The sequence below is a fragment of the Molothrus aeneus genome, chromosome 18 (genome assembly GCF_037042795.1).
Source record: "Molothrus aeneus isolate 106 chromosome 18, BPBGC_Maene_1.0, whole genome shotgun sequence".
Taxonomy (NCBI): Eukaryota; Metazoa; Chordata; class Aves; order Passeriformes; family Icteridae; genus Molothrus; species Molothrus aeneus.
In genome coordinates, this window is record NC_089663.1 from 11,155,056 (window position 1) to 11,176,690 (window position 21,635).

Sequence of the window (21,635 nt, forward strand, 5' to 3'; positions counted from 1 at the left end):
GGTTTCTTTCTCAAATCAAATGCAGAGCAAACCATTACGTGCTTCCTCCCACCGCACCCCAGCGAGCTGTGAGCACGCCCCAAAGAGCCCATGAACCCATCTGAGCTCCTTCTGCTGGGGCCCAGCACAGCTAAAATAGGTTGAGAGTTATTCTTAAAATGTGGGTCTTAAAGTTCCCACCAGTGAATTTCAGATAATTGAACCCAGAGGGGCCATGGCCCAGCTGATCAGAGCTCTGTGAGAAGCAGGGTTTGGCTCAGATCCTTGACTCTGGGTTTAACTGTAAGTGAGCACACTGCTGTGAAGTTTAAAGGATTCAGCTTGGTGGGGTTTGCATCTGCTCCTGGGTTTCAAACAAATGCAATTTGCAAACCTTCATCTTCATCATCCACAGAAGTAGAAGGCCGGATTCTCTTCTGATCTCCCGCTGAGGCAGCTTCAGGTGGCTCCTTTCTTTTCACCTGAACAAAAGACACAATTAGCATTTCTGAAAGTTTAGAAACAGCAGAAATCAACTTCTTAAGCAAATTGCCACTTCTATACTTTGCTGTGGTCACAGCAGAAACCAAGGGTCACTTCCCAGCTCTTGATCTCTTCATTTGCTTGCAAACAGAATTTCACTCTGAATGAAGCTCTACTCCTTCAATTTGCATGAAAACACCCTGGGTACCAGCATGGTGCATGTCATCACCAGGTACTTTGGGGATGACAGAGAAAACTCTTGACAAATCCATGTGTCTGAGATTGTAGTAGAACAGAAAGAGAGCCTAAGCCCAGGGCATCTTAAAGAACCTCAAAGCAAGTTTTACTCTAAATAGAGACTGAAGAATCTCTCATCCCAAACCTTTACTTGCACCTTCTGTGTTCAAAAATCATAATTTCAGGGAAGCCCTCTACACTCCCCTACCCCAAACTTAAGATACTTTTAATTTTTAATGCAGATGCTTTTCAAAATGGATACCCCATGCTTCTGAGGAGACAGAGTTCAAGCAAACTTCAGGTGAGACTCAGCTGCCAAACCATCAGAGATTCCAACCAGAACAGTAACTGTGTGAAGCACCATGAGCATGCATGTATTTTTATGATCATGCTGAAATGCTGTGTCCTAAAGACAGGCAAATGTCCCCTGTCCCTTGCAGAGCAGGGAGATCCTCTACAGCCAATTCACACAAGGGGAGGATGAAAAGCTAAGGGAACAGAGGGTCCTTGCTCTGGTCCTGGGGGGTCAGAAGCAACCCCCTGAGTGAACAGGGTGGGGTGAACAGCCTGAGGGCTCTGGGGCACAAACCTAGCGAGGTCTGTCCTCCTAAGGCTCCTCTGGGGGATGTCAGCACAAGGAAGAGAGTTTTTGTTTTCACCTTGAAGGATGGCAGGCGGATGGCCCCTCGTAGGCCGATGCCCAGGCCGATGGCCTCGTAGCCCAGCCCTTCTCCTTTGTTCCAGTTCTCCAGGAGACAAGAGGCCATTCGATCCTTTGGCTTTGGTTTTTCCTCCACTTCTCCTCCAGACTTCACTGGAGTGAGAGAGGCCTGCAACAGAGAAGGCACATTTGAGAGGGGAAGTTTCCTGGGAAGGACACAAAGTCTGGAAACCATTTAAACAGGCAAGGTTTGGGAAATATCACTGCCCTGCCCAGGCATCAGTTTCTTTGAGGGCATCTGAAGGTGCCCCACACCTGGAAGGAACTAGAGGTGCACAGAATAATACAAATAACTTGAGTGTGCTTTAGGCAAGTCAGCCCAACAATGTGTTATGTGTTATCTACCTTCCTTTGCTAACCCACATAACTGAAAGCAACTCCAGACCTTCCAGTTGGGAACACCTTCCTTCTGTTGAGTGCAAGGCCAAATATAGTGCATCAACAACCACACACATCCCTGTGTTTCCTTAGCAACCAGAGCCCTAGTCCATAAAACCTGTCAGAAGGCTCCAGTCCTGGGAACAGCAAAATATTTAGGGAAAACACCAAAAGGTCTACAAAATAGACACACAGCCTCCACAAATCCTTTTTCACCAGAGCTGAGGTGTGAAGGAAGAGCAGGAATTCAGCTCTCTGCAGCTGTGGAGAGGTGGACAAGCCAGGAGAATGTCACACATGGTGGCACATCATGTTTTGCCCAAGGCAGGGGCACTGGAGGTGACACTCACCTGCATCAGCCCAGGGCACAACAGCCCAAACAGTTTCTCCTGCACACCCTACCAGAGCTCACAGGCTGAAGTGGGCTGTAATCACCAAAGAGGCAGCACAAGCTCAGCTCTCCTGCTAATCAGGAACAAGACTAATGGGAATATCAAGCAGGGAATCCAAGCAGCAGCACTCTGTGGCCAGGATGCCTGGTTACTCCTGGCACTCTGCTTAATGCATCTTACTCAAACTTTCAAACCTAAACCCACCACTAGAGCTGGGAATAAAGAAAAGCTTTCCTCTAGCTCAGGCAGAAAAGATCCATGGAATGTGCTGCCTTCCCCAGCAACCTGCTCCTTTCACAGCTTTCACCCCACACATTTTCCACCCTGCCTGACCCAGGACACCGGATTTATCCCTGAGCCTTCCCATCCTTTACCTAGGGCATGATGCTTCTTGGAAGTCACTCAGCTGCCAGAGCTGGAATTAATCAATCAAACAATCAATCAATCAGCTGCCTTTGATGGAATACAGCAGCCAGAATCAGTGTGATGGGGAACTGACCTCCAGGTGCCACCAAGGAGCCCAGTAACCCCCCCACACACAGACAGACACCAGCAATGGGAAGGTACAGTTAAATACTCAGTTTAAGCTGAATATTCGTATTTTGTTTTCTGCAAAAGCAGGCAACTTGTGCCTAAGAAGGAATCCTGTCCCACCCCAATGCCAGGGGTGCCCAGCAGAAAGCTCTGAAGTCTATGAGGTTTTTCTGCACACAACAGTAACACATGCCCTGGGGCAGAAATGGTTTGGCATCTCTGTTCCTGGACAGAAAGCACACGTGGTTTTCCATGCAGCAATTTCATATTTTCAATTACACTGCTCACATCCAACATAACCTGTGGCAAGGACTGTGGTGAGCTGCTGTGGTACAGTCAGCTTCCCTTCCCAAAATGGCTTATAAACCCCAGGTGAGGGAAGAACACCCCAAATCCAGCCATAACTTGGGATGCCAGAGAGCCTGAAGATCTGCCTCAACTTGCTTCTGCTTCTTCACCACAAATGTCTGGTTTAAAACAATTTCTTGAGTGTTTCAGTTGCTGTTTTTGCAACTATTTCCTGGATCTGTTTCCTTCATTGCCCTGGAAACTCACGGGCCTCCTCCAAGACTGTCAGCACACGCTTGCTGGCAGGAGAACAGCTCTGAGCATTAGTCAGGAGGAAGGGACGGGGTTTCTGCTGCACGTCACGCCAGCCAGCTCTAAGCCACAGTAAATTACACTGTCACAAAACAGCTGTTAAGCAGCAGCATGACCAACCCCTCCAGAAAGCCAAGGAGCTCTCCCAGGCACCAGAGTTAACATGCAACTGGTTTACAAAAACAGGTGGTGAGGATACTGCTCTGAAAACTGACATCTGAAACAGACCTGCCTGCAGGTTGTGGTTTGTTTTGTTATTTTTACAGTTATTCACTGCAATGGTAATTTTGAGGCTTGCATTAACCTTTCTGCAGTGTTAGGTTTTTTCGGGTAGTGACAAATTCACCACACCTTAGATCACAGAGCTGCTTGCTGGCTGAGGTACACTTCAAATTGGGTGAGAAAAGGATCAGAGGATTCATGCAAAGCTGTTTTCTCAACTAATCCCTGGAACTCTTGGTGTATTTGGCCAATGCTCAGCTTTTGAGTTAATTGCTGCCTTGTACATGCGCTGGGGAGGGGGCAGAACAGGAAATACCCACAAATCTCATTGTACCAAGTGGGGAACACAAGACAGAGGCTTGGTGGTTTCAAACACTCCTCTTGCATCTGACCTTAGTTTTTCAGAGCTAAACTTCAGCTTCCTCTTGTACATGAAAATTTAGGGGTTTGGGTTATTTAAAGTCAGCTCCAGACCCCCGCTGACCCCACACCCTGGCCACAAGCACCAAGAACAGCTCTCCCCAGGACCCAGCATGTGAAAACCCACTTTTGCCAGACGTTCCTTCTTGTCCCACCAGTCATCAAACGCCCGGAATGCCACCACTTCGACCATCTTGCGATTCAGGTCCCTTTTCATGATGGCCTTCAGCTCCTTCACTATGACCAGGAGGACTCCATCCACCGTGGCTTTGTGGGGATCTTCCTTCTTGGGCTCATAGCCCGGGGGTGGAACTGAGGGGTCGAACTTGGGCAGAGGCGGCCACTGCTGCCCGCGGGCGAGAGCGGCTCCCATGGAGAACGGGCGGTAGGGAGGGAGATTCACAAACTGCATGCGGCCCGTCATGAAGGGCGGGTACTGGTACGTGTTCTGCGCCTGCATCATGCGGCTCAGCATCTGAGTTTGCATCTGGAAGGACATGGGCATGCCGCCCCACTGGTTGCCCAGGACGCTGATCATATCCACCTGCATGACCGGGAACATGCCGGGGTGGAAGGGGGGCAGCGGGGGCAGGATGTGGGGCGGGGGCACCCCGGGCGGGGCGGGCAGCGGCGGCGGGGGCACCGTGACCGCCGGGTGGGTGGGCGGCGGTGGTGGGGGCAGCGGAGGGGGCATGGGGAAGCCTGGCTGTGGAGGAGGAGGAGGAGGAGGAGGAAGAGGAGGGAATCCCGGTGGTGGCAGCGGGGGGATGGACGGGGCCATCACGGCCGTGTTGCTGACGGAGGAGTTCACCACAATGGTTTTGGCACATTCCGCGCTGGTGATGGGCGCAGGGTTGGTCTCGTCGTCAGAGATTTCCATGTCCTCCCCTGAGGAATGCTGACCCTGCCACAAAAGACAGAGAAAAGGTGACGAGCACATTCTCTTTACATTAAATACCACAGCGCTGGGCTGCTTCAAACAAAAGCTAAGTTTAACACACATTTTAATTGGGAACGGAGAAAAGCGAGCGATGCTCTGAAAAGACAGGGCCCACTGTGCAGCTGGTGCCTATTGAAGCTTTTCTCTTCCGTGTCAGACCTCAGGAATCAGAGAGGTAAAAGCTTTCTAAAAGAGCATCAGCACCAACTGAACAAAACCCTCAGCTTCTATGGAGCACGAGGAATTGCTCCCAGGCTTGGTGAAATGCACACAATCCAAACATCCTTCACTGCAAGATACATTATCTCTTACTTGCATCTAGTACTCCTAGGTACATTACACCATACGTTTTTATTCCTTAGTTTTTCCATGCACAAATAATTCTGCTGTTTTTTACTTATAATCTCTGGCTCATTTGCTGTCAGCTCCTAACCTCTAATTGTGGAAACACAGTATCTCCACAAGGTTGCTGCTACTAAAAGTTGTCTTGACTAGACCACAGCAAGTCACATGGGAAAAAAGAACCCCAAATGTGGTTAAATTGCTTTTAAACATCAAAGTCATAAATGCCAGGATTCAAAGACATAGCCCATGTTGTGTTATCGGACAAAATGAATACTTTACTAGACACAAGAAATACAGACTTGTAGAAAATGCTAAAAACCTCTGCTGCCAAAGGGATGGAAACTGGATTAAAACAGAGGGTGCCAGCTTGCTCTGAAGTTTCAAAGCTGCCTGATTAGGTCTTGTACAAAAGAAAAGTCTCAGGAACTACCTCCATCCTTAACAGCACATGGTCACACCTGCACACTGTGTCCTACAGGCACTTCAGTCCTCAAGGTGTCTCCAGCACCAAGAATCCACATGCACGAGTGTCACATCCCTGATAGGAAATACAGTAACCAAATACTGCTGGAAGACACATCCACAGGGTGACAGTTTATCTAGGAAACATGAATGGGGCTGATCTCGGACTAGAGTGATGACAGCAGACAGGACAGGTCCCTGTAACCTCCAAACAAATGTCTCACATTGCTGATGGCAGTGAAGAACCTTCCCTCCTGTGCTCCCCAGCCCAGGGCACAGCAGGGATGCTGCTCCTGGCCAGAGCCCTCCCGCTGCCCTGGGAGCCAGGAAGAGATCTCCATCAAGTGCCTCTCTCTGTCACAATCCTGGCAAGAGTTTTGGAACCTGCTGGCTGTTATCAGCCAAATTTCACTGTAGATCTCAAAGATATTTATTGTTTGCTCCACATTTCGTGCCAGCAGGTGCCTCTTCTGTCTGCTCTCCTAACAGTCTCCCCAGTGTGAAAGGAAAGAGCAGTATCAGACACTGGAGAACCTGGAAGTTCTGGGAAGAGCTGTTGAGGAGCAGACTTTGTTGGCAGTTTTCACATTGAAGCCGCTGTGATTTGATTCTTAACCTGTGAATTTCCTACTGGCGTATGCAAACAAAGGCAGGAGCAGCTGAGTTGACTCTGCTACAAACTGTCACTGTGTGAAACTGAGCAACCACAACTATCCAAATCACTCCAAATGTTTCCCGTTTTATCAAAGGTCATCTCTGCTACAGCAGCTACCACCAGAGAGCAGGCTGAGCACGAGGCTTGCAGCAGCAGCTGTGCAAATCCTCCAGTCCTGGCACCTCCCCTCGCCCTGGCTTCCCCGCATTCCTGCGCTGCAGCACCAACTCAGCGCCTCCCGCAGCGCCTGGGTCACCCCCAAAAAGCCACTCACAGTTCTAGTGCCCCAAATGCCCAGCAAGGAGACACCATTCACCTGGCAAACCCTGAGCAAGAGCTACTGGCCCCTGGTAATGGTGATGGAGAGGGGACTTTCCTGTAGTCACGGAGTCACTTTAGTGCATCTGTGCATGCAGGGAGGACTCCGAGGGCTGTTTGCAAACCCTAAACTGAACAGCTAAAACAGAAGTAGAGGTGATAACCCATTGCACCCAAGTCCTTCCAAAGGCCAGTTGTATCATGCCCTTGAGCTGCCCACATCTGGCTCACACTTCTCAGTGGGTCTCACACCCTGCATCCTCTCCCCAGCTGCTCTATTGCGGTCACATCCCGCCGAGGATGGAGGGGAATATAAAAGGACATTCTGCACTTTCAACCACTGCAGCTCCAGTGAAAGGAGCAGAGGAAGAGCAGAAAGGACGGCTGTGGCAGGTGTAAACAAGATTCCTGTGAAACAGACCCTGGTTTTCAGTAAGTGAACACAAAAGGCCCTGTTAAAAGCACTGGCTCCAATTGCAAACGCTGGATGATGCTGAAGGTTGGCGCACGATAGAAAGCCAGGAGTGTTCAGGCTACCAAAGACAGACAAAATCAGCTCCAAGTTCACATTCATCTCATCTGATGGGATATGGAGAAAAGTCACCCCATGAGGCCTCAGGGGAGACCAGCACTGAGCAGTGTGAAGCCAAATTCTCCCCAGTGCCTCCTGCAGGACCTTCCACCCTCCCAGCCTGGAGCACCAGCAGCCCCCAGCCTGTCCCAGCCAGTCCTGCCACACCAGACTTGTGTGCTCCTGCCCATCATCCAGAGCCCACTGCCATCCACACCAGCCTCTCATCAGCCTCAGTACCAATGACTGGAGTCCTGTCTGATAAATGGGACTGATTTTCCCTCTTGAAGGAAACATCACATAGAAAAAGCCAGTCCTGAACTTGCAGAGAGGTGGCAGGACTAGCAGGATTCCATGCTTTAGGGCACAGAGCTTCCTTCATCCATACACACCTTAATTTTTACTTAAGCTGAAATGAGAATTGCTAAAGCAATAACCAGTGTTTGAAAGATTAAAAGATTTTTCTTTTTTTTTCCACTTCTGGTGCTTAGATGGGCCAACAGGAAGCAACAACAGATTCCCTCCTTCCTACAACGCTGGCCTTCAACTCACCTCCACTTGCACAGTGCACAGAGTCTGTGCTCCAGTTTTATCCCAGACAAGATGGATAGGGAGAGAGAAGGAGATTAAATGGCAGGGAGAAAAGGATCAGAAAAGGCACAGGGGGTAGGGGGAAAAGAATCACAAGGTTAGGAAAGAGGTCAAACCAAAAGATCATCTACAAGGAACTCTTGAAAGAAAGTTAAGAGTAACGAATATTTAAAGCAGATGACTTTCCTGTAACTGCTCATATCTAAGGGGAAAAAAGGTAGGCACCAAGTGAAAGACATCAAGGTACAGATAGAAAATGCAAGGGGAGACATAGAAAGATCTTCTGTTATTTGAATTTCTTTTCATTCACCTGCCTGAACCTGGATTTACTATGGTTACTACCAAATACCTCTCAGGGTAGAGCTGAAAGGCACCTGTGCTGTCCTCTCAAAGAAACTGCCTTCTAGCTGGCCTCCCTCTTTGCTCTCACAAGCAGAAAAAAGTGAGCTGATAGATGACATAGATGGAGGGGAATATCACAGCCATCACTGTAAAAAAAACACCTGTGTCAATCAGTCCCAGAGTTCACCTGTCTGTTTCTGAGGTCATCTGGTACAATGCCACCAGAAAATCTCTCTTCAGCCCACTGACAGAAATGCCATTTCCAGCTAAATTAATTTGTGCTGCCATCTTTAGTTTGTATTAATTAAATTAAGAGTTAGCAAAACAGGTATTTAATTATACGCATGACACATTTTTCCAAAGGTTCCTTAATGATGCAAATTTGTTGGGAGAGATTCATGTCAGCGTAACTGGTTATAAATGGCCTCATTCACTGTTCACCCAAAATGTTAATTGCCACCTTTAACACCAGCAGATTGTGCAGAGACTCTTAAGTGAAGTGAGGGAACATCCTGGGATGCCACTCCATCAGCTGGAATAGTGACAGGGTAGAGGCACTGGCTGCAGGGTATCGATCCCACCTCAGAGCCATACCCAGCGTTTTGCAGGCAAATGTTAATTCCAGAGATAAGAAACTATATCCTAACATCTGTATGGAGACCTGGCAGCTTCCAGATGTGAGGAGGCTGCTCCATCCCCTGACCCAGAGGAGCACTGACACCGTGGCAATGATTGGGACCTGCACTGTGCACGTTGTTCAGTACCTTTCTTACAGGCAGAGAAACTTCCATTTCTTTCTAAAATGCCATTGATAAAAGAATTTACTCAGAATTTCAGAACACGTTTTGAACACCATCAGCTTACAGCTCATTTCACTGAAACATTCTGCTGGGTACCAAGTTATATTTGAGGTAGGGAACTGTGCCACTGAACATAGCAACTACTCTGGCATTACCTGGCTGAGCTCTGGTGCATCAAAATAATGAAATGCAGGATCGATGGCATTCAGCACAGTACAAGGGCATTAGCCTTCATGGTTTTCAATAAAGCTAGAACTTTAAAGAAGAAGGGACTCTTGCACAAAAAAGTTTTCCTAACCTGGTTAAAGAGTCATCACTTGGTTTTGGATTAAGTCCAAGCAAGCGTTGAAAAAAAAAAAATCACAAGTGATCATCTCACACTTCATCCTTACAAAAAAGCAGGGAAAGAAAAACCTTCAGAGGTGAGGAGGAGAGGACAACTGACTGAAGAGGGTCATACACCAAGTCACCAACAAAGTCAAGAACAGACTCCAGGGTCCCTCTGACCTCCTGTACCCCAACTCCAGCTGCCTCCCCACGCTGGGGTCACACCAGGCTCCTCACTGCCTGTGCTCTGTGTTTGACAAGGGAAACAGCCATGACCCCTGGGTGAAACCAGCTCAAATTCTCTAACACACAATTCTCTTCCCAGACTCCTTCAGCAGAGCACATTAAAGAGAATGAGACATTTCAAACCTGCCACATTTCTTATGCCACCATCCAGAACAAAAATGAAGCCTGAGGTCACCAACCAGACACTTGCAACTCCTCCCCCAAGACAACTTCACTGAAAAACTCCTTTCAAGTCTGCCCAGAGAATCCCACCATTCACTCTGCTAACAGAGTAAATACCAAACACTTCTTGCAGCCCAAAATTTGCAAACCCAGCGAGGGCTCCAGAGAGTATTGCTTTATTAACCTGTAATCTGCTTTTAGCTTGCAGTTTCCCTGTTCCAGGCAAAGCACACAAGGAGGAGCCCCTTGTCTTGCTGGGAGACCACGGTGACACAGTGACATGGCAGAGGAACCTGCTGAGCATTCACACCTCGCCCTGTCAGGCGAGAACAAGGCAGACTCGGCACCTCATTTCCAAGGCACACAAGTATTTTTACTTTGCTAACCATAATTACAGCCCTGCCTGGGGAAGAACATGCTCAAGGGCGGTGCTTCGCTGGCACACACGGAGTACAGGAGGGCAGAGCCACTCCAGGTGGTTTGCCAGCAGTCCAGCAGCAAAAACACAGAGCAAACTGCTGCCTGCACCTTCCTGGGTGAGCTTTCAGCCTGGTCAGGTCCCTGTGCTGTCCTGAGTGCCTGTGGTGGCTCGTGGTGGCCAGCCCACCACCACTGCAGCCTGGATTGAATCTGGATTAGGTTGCTGCCTCCTCCCCGTGGGTTAGTCAGGTCTTTCAACCTCCTCTGGGCAGCTGGGAGAGCTCCTGTCCTCCTGCTGCAGTCAGAGCCCACAAGGGCAACCACAGCAGCTTCTAATTGGAACAGCTTTCTGGTGTTTGCACTATAATAAAATGCCCAGCTCGGTAATTGGCAAATGGAAATATTTACATATTACATATCAGTGATTATAAAATATCTCCAGCCACGTGTGATCCTATCTCTAGAAAAGAAGACTTCAAGGTTTTATATAGTTATGTATTTATACAGCACTTCAAGGAAAGCAAAGGCTGCAAACACACAGATCAGAGTGATGGACTCAATGCTGTGTCCCACAAAAAGGGGCACCAAAAAGGCCCTAACAGAACAAGGATTTCTCACAGAAGGAGAGATACTCCTTGGATGCTTTGGTTTCTCCAGTACCAATTGCCAAAGTGTCTCTCACTAAAGGAGAATTCAAGCTCTCTGTGATGACAATGTCCCACCTAATACACACAGTGTTGGCTCAGGTTTGCTTTTGGTCTGGTACTTACTTGCAGCACTTCTTTGGCACAGGCAATACTCCCCACACCTACAGGGCTGCCCAACAAGTAAAACAAGTGACAATAATATCCAAGTGCTCATTGTAAACAAACAGCACTGCAAACACCAGCCCAATTTACTCCTCTTACTTTCCTTCCTAAGGCTAAGAGGGAACTTTGAGTTGATATCTCAAACCACAGAAGGATAGAGGGAGAATTCCCTGGAAGACCCTGTTGGCCCCAGAAGAGGGGGACAGGGATCTTGTGTCTTGTGTCTCACAATGTGCTCCATCAGGTGCTGGTCCCTAATTAGACCATCCTGCACATGGGGAGATGCCACAAGTAGGGATTTGGAAGGATGCAGGGAAGGATGAGGATGACAGCTCAACTGGGCTGTCAGTGTAGGGCAGGAGGGGCTTTTGAGAGGAGAAGGCACATGGGGCTAATGCTTACAAAGGGAAAAGGTCTCCTCACTCACTTCCAGTATTTCCTGACACCAGGAACAGAAGTAAATTGACTTGTTTTAAGGACAGCAGGAGAGCTGGACAGCTGCCCAACAGCCCAGGCCATCATCAGAAAATCTAGTGAATCAAGATGACAAAACAAGCTAAAATGACTCCTGTAGGATGGACAGCAGTGCCAAAGAGCAATCCAGCCTCAATGCAAATCCACACCACACTTCCTGCAGGCCTTCACATGCACTGAAATGGGGCTTGACACTTCAAGGCCCTGCTTCAGACTCCAGAGGGGATTATCCTGTCTCCCTGCAGGACAGAGGAATAACATCAACATCTCCACGGAAAGGAACTGAGCAGTAGCTTAAATCAGTATTTCCCAAAGCAAAGCCCTTGATGTGACACAGGGCATGAAATGGTCCACAAAAAATCCCCACCAAAAATAGGAGAAAATTAATGCAGTGATTGAACAGGAGTACTGGACTTGACTGTACATAGATCTCCAGTGGCTGTAGGAAATGATGCACAGATTCTTCCTTCCAGAAGTCAAAAGAGATCCTGGAGTAAGAAACACCCACCCTAGGCAGATGCTAGGCATTTCCACAAGGCTAAGAACTACTTTCATTCAGCAAGTGGTGCAGGGAAGGACAGACAATTCTAGGTGAAGCAAGAAGAAAGAGATGGGAAGCCCCTGTGGTACAGTCTGAGGTAAACTGATCTTTCTGGATCAGTAAGATCTTTTCTGGATCTTACTGATCCACAATAAAGGTAACTTGAGGAATGCAATCCTAAGGGGAGAACACTAAATCATCATTCAGTACTTTCAAAAGTCCATTCTCTTGGCAAGACAGCACCACAGTCCAGTTTTCAATGTGGATTTCAAGAGCCCACTGCAAGAGTTTCCTAGGACAGAAATCCTCAGAGCCAGGAATTAAACCAGTGGGAAAACAACTGCCTTATCTGCCTCAGCAGAAATCCTGAAGAGATGAACTAGCAAAGAGAGCTAGGGGGAGGGGGTTGCTCTGTTTGTTAGTAAGCCATCCACAAAGAGGATGGCTTCATTCAGGTCTTTCTCCCTCCCAAGAGGAGGAGGCTCCGAACTGCAAACCTCATGGCATACAATGTGGTTACACTGCTCCTGTCAGCAAGACCACTGAAGAAGGGATATTTGGAGCAGCCAGACATTACCTCTGGGCTTCCCAAGCACCACAGACTCTCTGGTGTCTGCAGGGAGAGGCCAACATAACATCCCTGGGGTCCACATTCAGCAAGGCTGACACTGGAAACTTCCAGACACCCAGACTGCAGAGATCTGAGTGGAGACCGACACGAACACCCGACTGGGCAGGTCACAAAACACAGTGAGAGTGTGAGATGGGAGCACCTGGCCCCCAGCCCAGCCCAGGGAGGCCTGGGCAGCCTGTGAGTGCCCCATGTGAGGCTGGCCTCCTGCATTATGTGCACAAATCGGAACTGGCAGGGTGATGTGTGCCAATTCAGGGCCAGCGTCATGTGGCCACGGCGTTTTTCATCACATATGAAACACCCTAAAATTGGATTTACCATCTCATGGAACCATGGCCTCTTCCCTCAAGTCTTAAGTAGATCTTATTAAGGGGGGGAAATAAAGGGTTTCTTTATGGGGGGGAGGAGGAGGTAGGGAAAAGGAAGGAGGAAAAGAGAGGGGTGTTAACATTGGGAAGCCATGTAACAAGTCAGGCTCTTTCAACAGGAATGGTTGTTCTGGTTTCCCTATTTTAGATGGGGGGAAGGGAGAGCTGAAGAGCTATTTGCAATCTAACTTCAAAGGCTTTAGTCGGCTGGGAAGCTAAGTCATGCATAAAAGGATGGTAGAGTGGGAAGAAAATACCCCCTACAGATAAATTAGTCAGGGAATGTTCTCTGCTTTTCCCAAAGACTTTCATACAGCCTGACTGGCTTTACCCAGGTAAAGCCCTTTTCAGACACCAGGTTCAGTGATGCAGAGTTCTGGGAACTAACCAGCCAAATCCAGCAGAGGAACTGAATAGTCTCTCTGAAAACAGAAAGGCACTGGTACACATGCAATGGGCTCCTCTGTCATTTTCTGGCACCTCAGCTATTATTTCATTCTAAGGTCTGTCCACACACAAAAGATGCAGAGCTCGAGGCAGCATCCCCTTCTCTAAAGATGCAAAGAAAAGCAAGGAATTCAGAAGAAATCACACTGTACACAGAGAACTCAATTCCCAAATGATTCTGTAACTCTGTCTTGCTCTTCATACTGGTCTGCAGAAATGCACTCACATTTCTAAAGAAGGTACTTTGCAATCAAAGATAAAGGGAACTGGCAACATTAGATCAGAGTCCACCTATAAGCAAAAAAAACCCACCCTGCAATAACTTGCATGTGCAGAGTACACAGATTCCCCTCAGTTGAGTGCCAGGCAGGAGATCACATGCCAGCCCCTGACCTCACCCTCAAACCTTAGGTCAAATGGAGCCATGAATTCAGATCGTGCCACCAAGAAGGTGATAAGAAAGGAGATAGGCATGGAAAACAGTCTAGCTCCCCAGCTGATAGCAGCATGTTGAAGAATAGGTTGTACACATGCTGTATTTAAACAGTTCTAATCAGCACAACTAGGCCAGTGTGATACTCTTCCCCTTTTACACAGTACTACTGTACCCCTGAGTATCTGAAATCACATGGCTAACACAGTTATGGCAGCACTGTCAGTGTCCTGTTCAGTGCTCTCTGCATTTCAGTGTTAGTACCAACAGTGGTTTCATTTGCAAGACCTGGATGTCCCAACATGACCTGTGCAACACTGAGTCTCCTCAGAAGGGAGGGCAGAAATGAAGGAATTTTGGGTCTTGAAGAAGAATGGGCAAAAGAAAAGAATTTTTGTTAGATTATTCATCAGTGTCACTCTTTAAGGCTCTCCTGCTCACTCCCACCTGCCCTCCACACCTCTCTGTTCTAGCCCAGCACCAGCTATTTGAAAAGAAATATGCCTGAAAGAGGGAACACTGTTAATAAGGTCTTTAGGACCTTGTTATCATCCTAACTGCAGTCATGGTGGCTGCATGGTATGGTTTCAAACAAGGAAACCTGTGGCTTTCTGTTCTGGGCACAGCCACCACCATCACCCCAGACAGGAAAATAGGACATCTGCTGCATTTCTGAATTCCCAGAGAAACTGCTGCAGACAAGATGGTTCAGCCAGCCTGCAGGATCTCGACTGACAAAAAGCATTTACCCACTTTGGACAAAGCCCCCACTGGAGGTGGCACAAATGCTCTGGGTCTGCTGGGACACAGCCTGGAGCGGCCCCAGGGAATGGGAGGCTCAGGAGACACAAACGCTCCCTGGCTGGGAGCCCTTCACAGCAGTGACCACAAGCCATGAGTGGCACCCTAATGAGCTTAGCAGCTCCTCATTTTCTGAGCATTACAACACAAACCTAACAAGTCCTTCCCAGCAAAGCAGTAGATGCATTAAAACCCTGCTAGACCACAGGAGATGCTTCACTCTGAGGAGCCTATTTCCAGCAGCTGAGTATTCTTCCTTAAAAGTAAGGGTGAGGCCAGCAAGAAACTGTTCCCTTTTGGTGACATTTCTCTTCTCTCTGGAGGCAGCTTGAATTTTTCACTGCTTTATTTCCTGCTTAGATTTTTCTTCTCTTGCTGTACTCAGATTTAGCTAAGTGCTAAGTTTGAGAGGACAGAATCAGGCTCATCAACTGGGGAATGTAACATATTAATTAAAACAATAAAAATCTGTTTCTAAGACAAAGAGCAAGAAATACCTCCAAGCTGTCCTTTTTCAAAACCTGCCTAATGCAACTTTTTCCCCCTACCACTCCCTTTGGGTGATAAAAACATAATCCTAGTGGCTGCCAACTGCTGACTGATCCCTTAACAAAAATAATCCCTGTGCAGGACATAACATTTCTCATGGCCTTCAAGAAGACACTAAACTTTTACTATCAAACTATCCCCACTGTATGAAAAATAAATTGTAAAACCACAAGTGTTCTAAAGCACCAGAGTGGAAATACCCCCAGCTGGGCTGCACTCCCACTGCCATTTGTGCAGGCATAAAATATGCAAAAAAGAGAGGAGAGGTAAAGTGTGCTGATTCCCCCACCTGTCCCCTAATTAGCAGGCAGGAGGTTTAAACAAACACACGAAAACACTTTTCACTTAGAACAAAACTCAGCTGTGCACTGCACTGTCACAGGATAGTGCACAGGCTCAGGAGTGCAGATGGGGTGAATAATGGATTAGATGTTTGTGGGACGCAGGTCCAGCAGCAGCTCCTGAGCTGAGCATTGCTAATCTGCTGGTCAGGAGGGACCCAGGGGAGCTGCTGAGAGGCTGCTGCAAGGCACCCACTGCAGACCCAAAGGAAATAACCCCCAACAGCACAGACAGCCATGGAAAGGTAAAGATGTGCCTTTTCCTTGCTTACTCATGAGTCAGTCTGAAGTCTCTCCTGCTCTCTCTTGCAGCAGAGCTGTAATCAAGCTCTTCCATAGGTGACTGCTCAAGTGAAGGGCAGCGTGTCCATGGCAGGGCCCTTCAGCAGCAGCCAGCACCAGGTGATCCATGTTCTGCTCCTCAGACCCACCACTCCAGCTCTCAGGCTCTCCTAGGTCTCCTCATGTTGGTGACACTTTCTTTACTCACTCCTTTACTACCTGCTTTAAAGAGCTTTGCTTTGAGTGAAGCCCTGCAGAAGCTCACAGCAGCACAGCCCATTCTTGAGCAGACACAGCTAAACCCCTCTCCATCACACTCTTTATTGGTATTTTTAAAGCAGCATTCCTATTAGACTGGTTCATTAGTTTGAAGTTATATTATGAAGCCTTAAAAAGCCACTTTACTTATTTAAAGAGTTTTGTGAAATAGTTGTGAGAAAGGCACAAAACCAGGCAAGCACAGCTCTGTGCTCATGCATTCCATGCCCTGTTCACTGATCCAGTGGCCAGCTGGAAGGCATGGGCATCTTTTTATTTTTTAAGCAGTTCTGCAGGAACAGCTGCTGTGGTGGTTTGCAGCTCATCATTTATTACTTAGCACCGTTTGGCCTCAGCACCTTTTGAAGCACCAGAGCTGCACAGTGGTCATTATATCACCAACCACCATCAATACATCTCACTGGACATGATCCTAAAGCTGTGCCTCACTAACACAACTGCACCATGCCATGCTCTTGATACCAGAGCTCAGTTAAAATAGTAAAAATACTGCAAAAACTGACCCTTCTCTGACTGCAGCACGTGTGCCCCAGCCACAACCCAAGACAAAGTCATGCAACAAGACTTCCTCAAGCTGAAGCCTGAACATCCAACCCAGCAGGGCTCACAGCTGCCTGCTGGTGCCTGGCAGCCAGGCTGGGTGCCCCCAGCACGATGCCAGCTCCCAGGGAATTTAAAATCAATCCCAGCATCAGGACTCCATCCTCCATCAGGGCTCTGCTGGGCTGCCCCTTGCCACCAAACCCTCACCACTGACCTGGAACACACCTCAGCTTTGCAAACCCATCTGCTGTTACCACTTTTCTGAGGTAATTTGGGAGATACATCCCACCTGACACTATATTAACAAGCAAATAAATTTGTTGAGATTCCCTTGTCAAAATTAATCCCTTCACACACGTCTCCATGGCATACATTCCACTGGTAGAGTGCCCTTTATGTATTACTGCAATTTGAATAATTTCATGCAGTATGAAGGATTTTCATATTTTCCAAGTATTCCTTCTTCCTGACAATAGCAAAATGCTTGTAGCACCATGATAACAGTTGCTCACATTTATCTGCATCCTTCAAAGACAATATTTCAATTATCTGCACTGGAAACTCTCAGCCACATCTGCCGACCAAAATGCCACATTTGGCAACTGCTTAGCAACAAGGACTGGAAACAGTCCCCAGAGCCACGTGCCAACATCACACCAGCTCCTGCTTCCACCAAACAACACTGCTATCACCTCAAATAAGTGTATTTTGTTCTGCCTGGGATACACAAGGCACCAGAAATAACAAGCTCCTTTGGGAAAAGGGAAATCTGGAAAAAAGCTGCCTACTTCAGCAATCCCTCCCCAGCTCCACAGGGAATGTCTTCCTGGTGTGTGCAACACATGTTGATCCTGCACCACAGGAGGAGGACAGGCTGCCTGGACATAACATTAAAACTATGTCTGCTCACTGCCAAGCACAGTTCTTGTGGAAAATATCTGGATGTCAGAGAGCAACTCCCACCCCTCATCACCCACAAAAGCAGCAGACATCAGATTCCTTGATCAGGACAGAACAAAGGCCCAGAAAAACAAAACCCCATCCATCCTTGATGTCACCCACCCTGCACCATGCTCAGCTCTCTTCTTCCTAAGGCTCTGTGCCATTGCACTCAGTGGCACAGGGAATCTGGGCAGCAGTGAGCCTGAGGACATCCCACCTTGAATGCTTGAAGGTGCAGGCAAGGAGGTGAGACAGAGAGGACTCGACCTTGGCAAGATCATCTTTGTTTCTCCTCTTCCCCTCCTCAGAGCCTTTTTCCTATCTCCCTGACTTACTGCCTGACACTGAGAGAGATGGGGCAAAATGCAGGTGAGCTGGTCAAAGGTGTGTGGAAATTGCACTTAGCAGAGTGTTATCAGCTCCACAGAAATACACAGTCCAAACACAGCCCTTCGGAGCAGCCAGCAACTCCAAACCCACCAAAAAGAGCCAAAGTTGAGGGAAAACTGCAAGGTGAGCTCCAGCTGCCCGAGCCCTTGGCAGGCACGGTGCCAAGCAGGGGCTCTGCTGCCAGCCCCGTGTCCGGGCGGTTTCGGCTCCGGCGCTGCCTCCGTGCTCAGCCACTGCCGGAGCCCAAGCCACCAACAACTTCCTCTACTCAAAGTGCTCCTAGAGAAATACCCCTGCAGCAGCCAGAGGAGCAAACCTATTCCACCTATTCCAGCCCAGAGAGAAATGAGAAACCTCAATCTGCTGCCTTGCTATTTCCACTTCATGAGGCCTGTCTGCACTGTTGGAAATGTGTGAAAGCAGATGCTGACCTTATTTTAGCACTATGCAAATAAAAAAACATTTTTAACTTTTTTTTTTTCCTTTACCATTTTCTTTCTTCTTTGTTTTTTTAAATATTTGGTTTTTAGGAGCACAAAATGCGAGCAATCTTTTTGTCATGATGAATGGGCATTTCCAAAAGCAAGCACTGCACTTTCATAATAAATCCTGAGACAGCAGTAACATCTCTGGGTCAAAGGAGCCCTCGTGGGCAGGTATGTGATGCACAGAGTTAGCGATCTCACAAGTTTCATTTTGAGTTCTGCCCCATCTTCACTAGGTACAAACAAGTACCCCAAACTGAAAATTAAAATTAACATAAGGGGGGGTGGCAAAGTCATGGGCCTCAAAATTGATGCAGTATGGAAAAAACATTCTACTGATGAACTGTATCTATTTAGAGGACTCCAGGAAAGGCACCAGCCAGCAGAAATTTGAATAAAATAAGAGCTCAGTGTCTGCTCAGTGCTCTGTGTCAGACACAGACACATATAGAACACAGCGGCTGCTCCGGCATCTTCACAATCAGACCCAGAAATTAGTGCTGTTCTGGTGGCTGCCAGCACAATATGTTAACAGCAATTATTTTCTCAATATTTCTACTGATTACCTAACACACTGGCACGTTTTCTCAGTGTCACTGCATGTTGCAACACACGCCGCCATCCAGTAACTTGTCTGCATTCCCTTGGTCACTTTTCACAGCCATCAGATGCGAAACGCAACTGGAATGATAATGGGTTGGAGAAACTGTGAGGAAAATGTGTCACTTCAGTGTGAGGCTTCACAGCCTGCATTTATGACATCTGAACATTCAATATCACTGCTAAATCCTGAGTGTTGTAAAGAATAGGAAGAGCTCTGCAAGCAGCAAAAAGAAGATGGTCAATGGCTCTCTAACTGTGGATGGTCTGCAGAGCTTAGATTTGAAGATATTATTCCACCATAAGTTATGTGCTATGGTTAAACACTAATTTGGATCTGACTTTGCAGTGCAGGGGCATCTACAGATTACACAAACACAAAATAAGCATTGCTCTACCTATTTACAAGCAGTTCGAGTATACACAGCCAGTCTGCCAGGAACTGAAAATTTACAGAAAGTCGCTGGTGGAGAAACAGAACAAACTGAGCTAGTGATGAGAGTATTGTCAGCAACAGTGATTTATAAAAAGGAATGGCAATGTCAGTTCTATCAGGTATGCAAAATGAAAAAGCCTCAAAGCCTTGGCCCGGTGTGAGAGCAAAAGAACCACTCAGCCTCCCAACCACAGCCTGCTTTCTATTTTTCAGTTACACTCCAGAGCATTTCACCATTTCCAGCTCTGTTATCAACCAGAGACACGTTCTCTCACTCTACTGGAGTTGTTTGGTATCCAAATAAACCAAACCACTAACAGTCAAATATTTTTCCATTCAGGTTTCCTTCCCCCCACAAGCATACATGCATGAGGGGTGTATCATCAGGAATGCCAGGTGGATCCTATGCAACACTGCTCTGAAAAAGTGACGGTAAAAACTGACACTGGGCTTGTTACCTCTTGCTCCTTCCTCTACTGAACATTTGTCTGGTCAAGCTCTCTGCTCTGCTAACCACTCTGCAAGCACTCCAAGAATCACATCAGAGCCAAATACAAAAAGTTAAAAGTGAAATACAACTTAGCAAAAATGAACATTCTCCTCTGCTTCATATAAATTTTTGTAGGAGCAGCAGGTTGTCATGTGGTAAATGAATCAGTGTACAAGAAAGCAGTCCCTGCCTGTGGTCTTCCAGCATCAATTCTGAAAAAAAAGGTAAAATAACAACCTGCACTTCCACTGCTGTGGGAGTCTGGACATCCTTGCCTTGGTCAGGTTATTTAGGAACTGACCCTCAGCCCTCAGCATCTCCAGGAGGATGCAGAGCTGCCCCAGCCTCCTCCCTCCTGAGGACTCAGTGGCTGAACAGATCACTGAGCTCCCAAAGGGGCCAGTGGGCCACTGTAGTGTCACATTTAAATCACCTTTTGAGGGACTTGTGTGCTGCCTTTCTCTTCTGAACAAGCTTAGACTCCACAAGATCCCCTGAAGTCTCTGTGGCTTCTCGCTGCTGCTGTGTGTGGGTCAGGGAGGGCAGAACTGAACCCACAGCTTAAGCAGTTCACTCTCATTTTAATTTCACAGGTTTAGCATGGCTGGTGTAATTCACACATGAAACCACAGCAGTCATCCAAATCTCTGCTGCCTGGGCATTGGCTGGCTGCATTTCTGGAAATTCATGGTCATAACATGATACCTATTTTTTGAGTTTCCATTAGGAACCGGTTCTGTCAGGCATGATTGCATTTGCAAGAGCTCAGGAGGCAGGAAAATTTGAAAAAGTGTTTATGAGACTGGGTATAAATCACAGCTCTCGGGTCTTTCTCCCTTCTTCAATTAAAAGGCTACATTCAGAGCAACCATTTCCCCCATCTACTCTCCCCATCTCCCTCCAGAAATGATAAATCCCACTCCAGCTGTAAACTGGATCCCAGGTGTACCCATATATATTCTATATACTAACAGCTACCAATGGGCATAAGGGCTCTTGCACAGTTACTGTGGAAACGAAGGTATCAAATTTCCTGGCTCTTAAGGATCTACTTGCTCAACCCCAATGTGCATTTACCTTGAATAAATCACTTCTGAGCTCTTCAGCCCAGAAACATCCCTCAGCAGAGCGAGACTGGGTTCACCTTTAGGAGGCTCCATGTAATTCATCCCAAGGGCTGCCTCCAACCCACACAGTCCACGGGTGGGAGCAGGGTACAGGAAGAGAACATCCTCCTGCAGGCACAGATGGACTTGCTCCTGCCCAGCTCAGCTGCAAGGGGCATCAACTGCCCCTGGGGCAAGCACTGCAGGTACTGCTAGCACCAAAACCCTCAGCAGCTCCTCTCACTGCCTGGACAACACCCGGGCTCTGCTTTGTCTCACCACAGTGCGAACAACTAAAGGCTGAATTTGGCTCTGCAGGAATGGGCAATCATTTTCAGCTACTGAAACAATGCCCAGTGTGGATGGGGATGCAGCAGCATGGAGCCACACAAGACACGAGGCAGTGTCTTGAGGGGAATGTCATCACATCCTGCTAAGGCTCCAGAGGGACAATATGACACTTCAACAAAAATTTCTTCCAGTTCTGGCCATGACCACACAAGAACCCAAAGATGCTTCAACACAAAGGGCAATTTCAGC

The 21,635-nt window shown here is 47.7% G+C and overlaps 1 protein-coding gene across 1 annotated transcript in view; it reads right to left on the reverse strand.

The window, feature by feature from the left end:
• SETD1B (SET domain containing 1B, histone lysine methyltransferase) overlaps positions 1–21,635 on the reverse strand; it is a 47,767-nt gene that overhangs the window by 13,341 nt on the left and 12,791 nt on the right. Inside the window, exons 7-9 of the mRNA XM_066562083.1 lie at positions 4,094–4,870; positions 1,359–1,529; positions 374–461 (exon numbers count right to left, since the gene is read on the reverse strand). Coding sequence (XP_066418180.1) covers positions 374–461; positions 1,359–1,529; positions 4,094–4,870 — 1,036 coding nt within the window. The remainder of the gene's footprint in view (positions 1–373; positions 462–1,358; positions 1,530–4,093; positions 4,871–21,635) is intronic.